The following is a 12,123-nucleotide window of genomic DNA, read 5'->3' as shown; positions in this document are numbered from 1 at the left end:
ATCAGCCCTGTATTGCTTTGTGTTATTCATCTGGAAGCAGTCATCAAAATCTAGGCTATGGTTTAAGATCTTATACCACCAAAATATATTTATGTTTTTCTGTTTTTCATCATACTTACTTAGTTTATCAACTATTGTGTCTCTTTGACTGAAAAGCACTTTGGGACTGCTCACATTTTATTTAAATGTGCTATGTAAATGAAGGTGACTTGACTTATCCAGTCACATTTAGTTATCATTAACTTGTAGATTTAGTATATTGTGCAAAAATGTACTCTTTGCTCTGTGTATTTTAGACTCTCACTTCTTAATTGTTTCCTACCCTCAATATATCCATCACTATGAACAGGTGCATATTTGAGATGTGACATACAATATATTCCCTAACAGCTGTCCTGGAGTCAGTATCGCTGGACAAATTTATTCCTGAGTCACCAGCTACCAATGAGCCAGGTGACATGTCTCCCTGCCGTTCACCTTCAACACCGAGGCATCTCCGCTACCGTCAGGCAGGAGGTACAAAATGTACAAACACACACATGCACCTATTGGTTTCCATCTGCTGTGGGGACCAGATTCACAATCATCACTTATGGGGGCCATGCTTTTCCAAGCTTAGAAGCATGAAAAAAAAAAATCATGTTACATGATTTCAAATGTCTGAATTGATGAAGTTATGTTAGCACCAGGCTTTATGGGGACTTATGAAAAGTTAAGTGAACATGGCTCATGGGGCTCTTATTTACATAATTCACACTTTTTTTTTAAAATTATTTCTGGGGACCTTGCAACAATAAATATATTACTAATGGCAAGTAACATTCATCTATATTAAGTCAGTCCCCGGGATTACTGTGTTTGTTCAACTGAATTGAATTACATTTTATTTAAATAGTGCCAAATCACAACTACAATTGCCTCATGGTGCTTTATACTGTACGGTAAAGACCCTACAATAATACAGAGAAAACCCCAACAATCAAAAAGACCTCCTATGAACACGCACTTGGCAACAGTGGGAAGGGAAAAACTCACTTTTAACAGAAAGAAACCTCTGGCAGAACCAGGCTCAGGGAGGGGCAGCCATCTGCCACAGCTGGTGGGGGTGGAGGGGAGGAAGATAGGACAAAAGACACACTGTGGAATAGAGCCAGAGATTAATAAAGTAATGGCTTAAATGCAGATGTATGTGATGTATAAACACATAGGCCCGGGTTCCCATACAGGGATTAAGCCCTAGTTCTCGACTAAATCACATTTTAAACCAGGATTTATGGAAATGTCAGAGTCAGCAGTAACCTGCTGAATGAATTTGGCAACACAGATCTTTGTGACCATTTAAATATGTACAAAGACAATACAGCTGAAATATTTTGTTTGCTTCAGACAAAATATGTCAAAATATACCATGGAAGGTATGCGGAACCTTTCATGGTGAAACAGGAGATTTGTACGTGAATCAATTGTGTGCAAAACAGTGCACAAAGTCCAAAATGAGAGAGGCTTACATCAGGTTTTGTGTTGCTGTTGATGAGCCCACCTTCAAGGTACAGTTCTATGAAAATGGGAACTTCCCTGGAGTAACTGGCTGTATTGATGGAGTTCATATTCCCATTAAGTGCCCTTCTGCAGAACATGCTGTGCTGTACAGGAATCTAGAAGGATCTAAAAAGTGGTTTTCAGTAAATGTACAAGGTGTGCACTCCCATTATGCAGTTGCATAATAACATTGTTGCATGTTGGAAAAATTGAACTCATGATTCCAGGGTTTTCCAGAACTCCTCTTTTTGCGCTCAGTTTGAAACAGGACAACACAGTGGAATTCTACTTTGTGACAGTGGCTATACACAGACAAATTTCATCCAGTCAGACTTGAGCAGCAGCACTTTAACTAAGCTCATACCCACATCAGAGGACTAGTAGAGTGCATGTTTGGTATCTGGAAGAATTATTTTTGCTGTATCAGGAACACGTTGCGTATTGAACAAAAAAGATGCTGCATTGTCAATGTAGTAACAGCAGTGCTTATAATGTCCTCACACAGCATGTTTGCCTAGGCCCACAAACTGAATATTACAATAACCTACATGTTCCCATGGAAGAAGCAGATGATATAACTGGACACACTTACAGAGACACTTTTGCTTTGCACACTTGTCTTGAGTGATACACAAGCAACTGACATCTGTGTTATTTTGCTTTTTATATTACATTCTGTGTTATCTGTATTTTGTTTTGAACATAAAAGATGGTTCATTGCTCTACTACATTTCACCATAATACAAAAAAAAATATAGGTTTTTATAAGATTTCTATTTCACAAAGGTACATAGATAATAGGGGCATTGTAGCAAAGACCTATTGCTCCTGCTGCTGCTACTTCATGTCTCTCAATCACAACTCATTTGAGTTCATGTTCTTCTTTTAAGTATTCTAATTTATGCCCATGAAATTCAATGGTAAGTTTTGTTTGAATGGTCAGCCTGGTCAGATAATCATACTCAGGTCATGTTTTTCTAGAGAAGGATTCCAGTATTGGACATAAGATTTCAGAAGTTGAAGCCATTAATTTTCAGCGTGCTAAAAAAAATAACACTATTTACCAAATAGGAAAGCTCATGGCAAATTAACGAGTCCTATACTAAATGAGTATTGGTATAGGCCTCGTTACTTGTGCTCAAGTAGAGTAGAAAAGCGCTATATACGAACCAGTCCATTTATTGGAGTCTTTTTTCTCACCCGAGCTGTCGAGCTGTCTGATCATTATCTGAGATACCTTCTAAGGGTTGTTGGTTTTCAGTCATCCCAGTCAAAACTCTCCCAGCTCTTCTGACTCTGGTTTAACTGGGGGTCTTCTATAAGCAATGGCAGTTTTTCAAATCTGTTTTAATGATTTTCCACAGGACCTTTTAATGGCAATACAGGAATTGTATTAACAGTTGTGTTATATTAGTTTTTGTGGTTGAATCATGCTGTTTTCAGTTGTAGGGTGCTTTGAAATAATTTCTTGCAGTCCTACATATTTGTTTAATCTGTGCATTGAAGGACATATCCTGGTCAGAAATGACTCCAAGTTGTCTCACAGTGTTACTGGAGGCCGAGGTAATGCCATCCAGAGTAAGTAAATAAAACTGGTCCTAGCACAGAACCCTGTGGAGCTTCATAATTAATCTTAGTTTGTGAACAAGTGATGAATTTGCAAGTAATGGTTTAATTACTGCCACCTTGAAGGCCTGTGGTGCCATAGTACGGTAGTGAGGCAGGCAGGCTGTGGACCCAAAATGCAGAACTTAGAGACAGAAGTGTAAACTCAAAACACAGCCTTTATTGCTGGCAGAAAATAGGGAATGAACTAAACTTAAAGAACATGGTTACTCAGACAAACTGGAGACACAGCAGCAAACCTCACTACAATGAGGGACGACAATGAACTAAGAAAAACTGAGGGCTTAAATACACACTGGGTGATTAAGGAAAAGGACACAACTGGGGAGAACAGGTGAACTGAATAAAAATAACAAAACAAGGGAAGCAAAACTGAACATAATGCACAAGAGACCAGACTGAGAAAACAAAACAGGAAGTGACATAAACAAGACAGAAATGCAGACTTGATACATGAGGTGGCAAGCATGCTGAAGGAATCAACACATAACTAAACCATATGCATATGTAACTTAAGCCCTAAGAAGGGCTTAAGTTACAAATGAACTAAGAACAGAACCCATAACACAGAACACCAGAAAATGTAACAAAGGGTTAAGTTAATCTGTAACTACAGGAGCAGTCAAAAGTTTGGACACACTCACCCATGGGTAAGTGTGTCCAAACATTTGACTGGTACTGTATGTAGAATTAAAAAATACAGTAGTAGTACATCAATAACTGTTCAAATAATGAGATTTAGCTTTGGATAGTTGTTTATAGAAAATATAGAAATGTAGAACAAGCCCTGGAAATGGTGTTAGTGATGGAAAGCATCATTCTTGCCTAGAAAACCCAGTGCTGTGCATATAGTCATCTTTACAAAATACCTATTTATGCCTGACTGATTGACATTCCCAGGTTTGATAGTGATATCAGTGTGATTTAACTCAGTACTAATGAATGAAGTAGTATATAGTAGTATATCTTCAATTGCATATAAAGGAATTGAAAAAAGAAGTGAATAATTATCTTGATATTTCCCAGTCCATATTATACCCACAAGTCAAAGCTTTAAGCCTTCTCCTTTTCATTGTTATGGCTATTCTTACTTTAATCCTCATATAGTCACATTTTTTTCATATATTTAGTAACAGCAAAGCATCAGCTAATAACTACTACTGACATGTAATATTGCTATAACTATTAAATATGACTTCAAGACAACATTTAAATTGCAGAATTCAACTTTTAATGAGTTCAGCTTCACAGAGTAACTCAATTGATGTCAAATGAATATCGATTGAGAAAACAAATAAACTCTTGTTGCCTGAGTTTCAAGAAAGGATTCCACATTAAAATAAACTTTAAACACAACTTTATGCTTCCTTTCAAATAACGGGCATTTTCCAGTTAGTGGCAAAATGTCTGAATGCTTTTCAAAAGGTAAGAAATAAGTTCAACATGTTCAGTAGACCTTCAGAACATATACAGTGTGCACTGCAAGGATCTACAGTACCAGTCAAAAGTTTTGTATATATTTCAAAAGAGACAGCTCTGGGAGTCACATCCTCCTGCAGGTGCAGGAGGACAATGGTATTTTCTGGAGTGTGTCATCATGACCAACAGTCGATGGTAATTCCCACTGCAATGTGAGCAGGAACCGAACAGTAGAGGTGGAGCTTTTCAGGTGGTCATGGAGGAGGCTGACGAGAATTGACAGAAAGCCGACAACAGTGAAGAAGAAGAAGCACCTCAGAAGGCTTGGCTTACAGCGGAAGAGAGGAGATCAAGCCCCTCAGGAGTCCAGAGAGGAGCCATGTAGCAGCATAGACGGAACCCCCAGGAGGTTTAGGAGAAGGCTGGTCACAAGAAGACAGGCAGGGACTTGGCAATGAAGATGGAAGAATCCCTCAGATGACTTGGCTGGAAGTTGGAAGTGAAGAAGGAAGGAAGCCAGCAATGATGAGGATGTCTGAGCTCCTCCAGAGGCCAGAGACTTGGCTGGAGGCCAGCAGTGAAGACAGAGTCCCACAGGAAGTTGGGCAGGAGGTCAACAGCAATTGCAGGAGACTAACAGCTGAGGCAGAACCCTGCAGTGGCTCAGGCATGTCAGTGGTTCTTTCATCCTACAGGAACTGCCTACATACCCTCGCCACATGAGGCCAGTCATTGTCACGCACCAGGAGGAACTCGGGACCCACTGCACCAGCGTAGGGTTCTGACAATGGCTCCAAGGATTTCATCTTGATACCGGCAGTCAGCGTGCCATTGCCTAGCCTGTAGAGGTCTTGGCATACCCTCCATGGATATGACTCCCCAGAACATAACTGACTCACCACTAAACTGGTCATGCTGAATGATGTTACAGGCACCATAACGTTCTCCGTGGCTTTTCCAGACCCTTTCATGTCTGTCATGTCTCCCACACGTGCTCAGGGTGAACTCTCATCTGTGAAATACACAGGGCGTGACTGCCAAAATGCCAATCAGGATCTATGGTCCTGGGCAGTGAGTGCAGGACCCACTAGAGGACTTTAAGTCACCCTCATGAAATCTTTTTGATTGTTTGGTCGGAGACATTCACACCAGTAATCTGCTGGAGGTCATTTTGTAGGACTCTGGCAGTGCTCATCCTGTACTGGTCCTGTTGATGGATAAGAACTTTCTATGGTATTGTCCAGGTCTTCTAAAGTAATTGCCTGTCTCCTGGAATCTTCTCCATGCTCTTGAGACTGTCCTAGGAGAGACAGCAAACCTTCTGGCAATGGCACATATTGATGTGTCATTGTGGAGGAGTTGGAGAATCTGTGCAACATATCTAGCGTCCAGGTATTGGTTCATACTACCAGTAGTGACAATGGCCCTAGCCAAATGTAAACCTAGTGTAAAAACAGAAAATATGAAGGAAAAGATGTCAGTGGCCTTCACCTGTAAAACATTTCTGTTTGGGGTTTGTCTCATTGTTTCCCCGGAAGTACACCTGCTGTTAATTTCATTAACAACAAATCAGCTGAAATTGATTAAAACTCCCCTCTAATACTTAACTGACAATATCAATACCCCAGAAGTTTAATTGACTTGACACTATACTCTAATTAAAATTTTTTCCTTCAATTTTTTTTAGCAGTGTACATAATAGACTGTGCAAAGAGAGGAGGCCCTGTTTTTCCTTGCTATTTTTAATGTCTCTGGCTCCTTGCAGTTACATCAGGGGAGAACTCTCGCTGCGCCATGTCACCAGCTTCAGCGTTTGCCATCGCCACTGCTGCTGCTGGGCATAGCAGCTCCCAGGGTGAGCATGTCAACTCACAAAGATCAAAAGATGCATGATAGAGGGAGGGAACTGTTGTTTTGGTGTCATTTCAATTACAATTAAGAGGTTGCTAGATGTCAGGATTGGCATGAAATCATGTGCAGCAAAGGCTTGTACAGACTGCATTTGCTGCTGCACATCTGTGCTTAGAAAGGCGCACCTTCCACTCTGGGGCTCTAAAATGTCATACAGAAGATAGAAACTTACATACAGAGTGTATTCAGACTGTTAAATAAATGTATTTTTCTCATGCTCCATCATGATTTTTAAAACAGCAGCTAAAAGCCTAAATGTTACAACCATTTATTATTTAAAATGTGTGTGCAGTGCCCTTCTTATGCTGTTTTTGGTATTTTTTTTGTTTCTCGGAGTTCCCATTGCACTTTGTAATTTCATTTTATTAAAAATGACCTGTTTTGCCTTTTCATATTTTTTGTCATTTATATACTGTTCCACTGATGGATGCTCATATTAAACATCCCCAGGATTCCAAATATTGAGGCATGTGTATGTTCAAATAATCAATGTTAGCTAAAAGCTCAGGCTTCAAACTGCTCTAAATTAGGGTTTAATCCCGGGATCCGGGATTCCCGGGAAATGCGATCAGAACCATTTCCCGTTTCCCGGGAAACGTTAGACGGGAAACCGGGAAAAAAGTCGCGCGCGTCGATTTGACTTTCAGAAAGAAAAGAAAGCTTCAGAATGTTAAATTTAAGGAAATATTGAGAGAAGGGTTCGTTTAATGCGAAAAGCATTACTCTTCATTTCAGGCACGTTCAGCCTCCGTTTAAGGCTTCAGCCTTCATCTCAAGCGTTTTAATAGAGGTATTACACAGTTGTACTTTTTTCCTCTTTAATTTGTTGAAATCGTAGGCAATGTGTTTACCCTAAGGTATTTTGTATTATATAATTTTATATTATTATATATTGTTATATTGCATTATATAGCCTATAAAATATGCCTGCCCTGAACAATATAGAAATATCTGTTTAACTTCGAGTGTTTCTTTTCCTCGTTTGCAGCCGCTTACTAACAATCATGAATTAGGATACGGGCCTAATGTGTGAAGAAATTATCATGAAATAGATTGCTTTAACATATTTCGCTTTTAAAATGGAGTTGAGTAAAATGTATATTTTTTAGGCTATAAGGATTGGCCAGTTTTTCAATAGACGATTCACAGCGAACCTACTTTAACCCTCAGACACGGTGTTATAAATTTGTTGTTGCCAGAATGGCAATGACCAAGTCGTGGTGCATTACTCAAGGCCCTGTGTTATGCCATATTATAGTGTAGTACAGTAGTTAACTTTTCAATGACTATTACAGCGTTCCACTGGTGGAGATATAGCGCAACAGATGTCGCCACGACAGCGTGGCTGAGCCTTTATCAATGCTGTGGAGATGAACCGTATTGTTTTGCACCAGCAGTTGTAAAATATCTTGGTATAATTCCATGTACAATGGAGGAATATTCGAATTATATTTGTTAAGGGAGTGTTGAGGAACGACACAACACCGCATAGCTCGAGCACTCGAATGTCGAGATGTAGGTTTTATTGCGTTAATCAAGCCGACGTTGCCCCCTACTGGGCATAACAGGACATAGCTGGAAAGCTACCTCTACAATATCACAATAGGTTAAGGCCGACACAGGCTACAGAAGGCCTAATTAAAATAAATAAATAAATAAACTTTTTCCCGGGATTCCCGGGAAATGGCTCGTCATTTCCCGGGATTTGATTCATGTCATTTTCGGGAAAAATATTAAACCCTACTCTAAATGCTCGGATTCAAGCAGTTTTTTTTCTCTTCTGGCTCTGTATGATGCCATAAAGAGTAGATATATCAAATATGGTCATCTCAGGCATGGAGCTGTGGCTGTTAGCCCCACCCACCTGCTGTTCAAATCTTCTAGTTGGTAAGGGGCAGCAAATCAGAAAAAAAAAGTAAAGGAAAGAAAGGATGGCCTTGAAGGGATTGTTAGGCAGCAAGGAAGCGTAGCCTAACAGCTACTGTCCCCAGACTTTGACCCTTAACAAAATCCAAATATAATTTATAAAAGACAGATTTAGGATGAGTGGAAGAGAAAGAATGGATGGCTGAAAAGACAAATTCAGTTTTGTTTCTACTCTTGGGTGTGTTTTTGTCAAAGACAGCAGATCACCTAATATGTTCTGTAAGATACATAGCCATTTAGCACAGAGGTTCTACCTACCAAAACCTATTTTGGCTGCAGCCAATCAAAAGAAACAGCTTACTTTAGACACTGGAGGGGCTTCACCAAGGCCTAATGTAAGATAAGTAAGCATCATTTCAAACTGTTGATCATGCAAAGCTACTCTGTTAAAAGTCCAGGAAAAAAATCTACAACTGATTCCCAGTTGTAGATTTTTCAACTGGTCACTTATACAGTACCAGTTTGGACACACTGTGTGTCCAAATTTTGACTGGTATTGTATTTTTCAGGTTTATTAATGGTTTATTAATAATATGTTACAAGTTACACCCATATGAACCCTTGCACCTTGTGAACTTTAATAACACTTTGGACACTATTACCTTCCTTTTTTTTCTTTCAATAATTCTGCTGGGTTCGTGCTGGTATACAGCCCATGTTTCTCCCATATTGACTTCTCTTCATTGGCTCTGTGTTAAATGCAAGATCAAATTTAAAATCCTTCTCAAATACAAGGTCTTTGATAATCAGGGCCTACCTTCTCTTGAAGTACCATATGAGCCCAACATTCTCAGACTACAGGTTTACTTGTGGTTCTAAGGGTATTTAAAAGTAGAATGGTAGGCAGGGCCTTCAACTTTCAGGCCCTCTTCAATGGAACCAGCTCCCAGTTTCTCCCAGTTGGGTTCAGGAGACAGACAGTCTCTTTACTTTTAAGATTAGGCTCAAAATATTCCTTTTTGATAACGCTCTCAGTTAGGATTGGATCGGGTGACCCTGAACCCTCCCTTAGTTATGCTGCAATAAGGCCTAGGCTGCTGGGAGTCCTCCATGGTGCACTTCATTCACCTCTTTTCATTCTCTATGTGTTTATACACCACATTCACCACATTTAATCATTAGTTATTATTAATGTCTGACTCTCTTCCACACTTTTGTCCTGTTCTGTCTCTGCCATGACCCCCAAACGGTCATGGCAGATGGCTGCCCCTCCCTGAGCCTGGTTCTGCTGGAGGTTTCTTTCTGTAAAAAGGAAGGTTTTCCTTCCTACTGTCACCAAGTGTTTGCTCATAACGGGTCATCAATGTGTGTATGGATGGATGGATGAATGAATTTAACTATTATAGCTAAATCAGTTGAGTAGGTGATCCATATGCTGTAAGGCTACTGCAGAGGCCAGGGTTCAAGTCTGCCCTGGGCCATTTACTGCATATCATTCACTCTGCTCTCCTGTGAGGAAATGCTAAAAGCCAAAAATAAATCTCTGATATGTCTGGAGTAGGTTTTGAGTGGTAGTAACTCAAAATTAAAGCCACTAAATATTGCCTGATTGTAATCTTTCATGTTTTGTTCTTGTAGGTTTTAGTAATTCTGAGAAAGCCTGTGACAAAGAATTCATCATCCGCAGAGCTGCTACCAATAGAGTTCTCAATGTGCTGCGCCACTGGGTTTCTAAGCACTCCCAGGTAAGTCCTCCAGTTGTATAAATCCACCTCTATAAGGACCCTGTTGCTTTTCTAAATCAGTATACATAGTTTTCCCGTGTAATGTCAGTCCAGGGGTGAAGTACAGACCTCTGGCCCCCAGATGACAGTCTGCTGGTCATGCAGTTATGGTGGGTGGTTTAGTAATAGGCTACATGAAAATATTCATGGAACTGTACACAGATAGCCTGTGATGGTGTCATTAGTACAATCAAGCGCTAAAGAACACTATACATTTGTAGCAGGTAAATCTGTATACAGCATACATAGTATGCATTATGGGTGGAGGAATGTAAATAAATATAAATGTATATGTAATATATGTATAAGGTGCACTGTATGCATAAAGTGATGACAGTGCAGGTAAAGTGTCCAAGTGACTTATGACTGCTTTGGTGCTTTGGTGTGAGTTGATGGCCATATGCTTTAGGGCTTAAAGTCAGCGGCCTGGGTTTGAGTCCAACCTATGGCCTTTTGCTGCATGTGTTCTCGTGCTCTTTCTCCCTTCTTCACTGTCGAACTATCCAGTAAAAGCCAAAAATTAAAAAAAAAGAAACCCACAGCTTACCTCGCCCACTGATAGGTGGAGAGGTTATGTTTTCAGTAGCGTTTATCCGTTAGCAGGATAACTTTCATGAAACTATGAATGGATTTCGATGAAAATATCTGGTGTTGTTCAGGGTAGTACAAGGAACAATTTATTAAATTTTGGTCGTGAACCGGTCAAAGGTCAGAGCCTCCAAAAATATTCAAACATTTTAAATATCCCATATTTCAGAAAGCTTTGAACCAAAATTCATGAAACTATTTCATTTTCAAGGTCAAAGGTCATCATCACCAAATTTTTTTTTCTAAAAAAAGTCCCTATCTCATCATTGTGAAAAAAATTTAAATTCATATCTCTGTGAATTTTTCATCAGTAGCAATGCAATTTGGCACTCAGGTAAACAGTTACTTTTGAGAATTTACTTTCTTTTTTAAAATATTCACAATAATTCAAATGAACTAGAAAACCTACAGAAAAATTATATACACATATACAATTCATATCTCTGGAAATGTTTTTCTTTTTTGAGAATGCCATTAAGGTACATAAACATAAAATATATCCAGACTATATGCCATTATCTGTTCATGTGCATCTCATTTTTAAAGATAAAAATATAAAATCATGTTTTACAGTTTTGAAAAACCAAGAAAAGAAACTTCTAGGCTTTGTGATCTAGTAATTTATGTAGTATTACAGCATTAGGTGGTAAATATTGCAGCGTAGTATTGACACATAGGCAATTTAGGCGAGGTATGCATGCTACTGAGAGCCTCTCTAGTCTGTTTTCATTGTGTCTCCTCTACGATCACTCTTTTCCCTGATGGAGGTGCTTTTTGCTCTGCATGTCTTGTCTCCCACCCAGGATGCATGGAGAAAGGTCAGTGTCTTCCCCAGGGACACTGAAAGGACTATCATTTTCATCTTACATTATATAAGATGCTATTTTTGTAGCTGAATGTTGTAGCCTGAAAAGTAAACTTTTGTTATTTGGGTCTAGGATAAGTGTTATGTGGCCATGACCTTTCAGTATTTTTTAAAAATCATCCTTCAAAGGTCTGTTCAGTTTGTGGCTTTTTACCCTCCTCTACTTTATTGCTATTGGTCCTATAGTTTTAATCTAATTTTCAGGCCTTTAGTGTGAATTTCCTATAAAATCACACTTTGTAAACATAGATATTAAATAATTGCATACTATTAACAAAGTACCAACAGGTTCACCTTATCTCGAAAACATCACATACTGAGAGGGTGCCAGCTGAAGTGCTGGAATGTTGCAACAGTAGGATATGATATATTCCACACAATGGGGGGGGGGGGGGGGGGGGGGGGTCATCCTCAGAAAAATAGGTTGAGAGTTGGTTTTGGTTGTGCAGCTTCATTCCAAGGAACATCTCTGAATGCATAGCTCCTGCAGGGTCCTGTTATTACTAGCTCACTGGTTGGAGTCAT

General features: G+C 39.4%; 1 protein-coding gene across 1 annotated transcript in view; it reads left to right on the top strand.

The window, feature by feature from the left end:
- The first annotated feature begins 395 nt into the window (after window positions 1–395).
- Window positions 396–12,123, top strand: part of rasgrf2a (Ras protein-specific guanine nucleotide-releasing factor 2a) — a 28,685-nt gene continuing 16,957 nt past the window's right edge. The window contains exons 1-3 of the mRNA XM_030742774.1: window positions 396–516; window positions 6,350–6,439; window positions 10,000–10,106. Of these exons, the coding sequence (XP_030598634.1) occupies window positions 459–516; window positions 6,350–6,439; window positions 10,000–10,106 (255 nt within the window). The 5' untranslated portion in view covers window positions 396–458. The remainder of the gene's footprint in view (window positions 517–6,349; window positions 6,440–9,999; window positions 10,107–12,123) is intronic.

The sequence above is a fragment of the Archocentrus centrarchus genome, chromosome 12, assembly GCF_007364275.1.
Source record: "Archocentrus centrarchus isolate MPI-CPG fArcCen1 chromosome 12, fArcCen1, whole genome shotgun sequence".
NCBI lineage: Eukaryota > Metazoa > Chordata > Actinopteri > Cichliformes > Cichlidae > Archocentrus > Archocentrus centrarchus.
The sequence above is the reverse complement of the archived record's forward strand: the minus strand, read 5'-3'. Positions and strand labels throughout refer to the sequence as shown.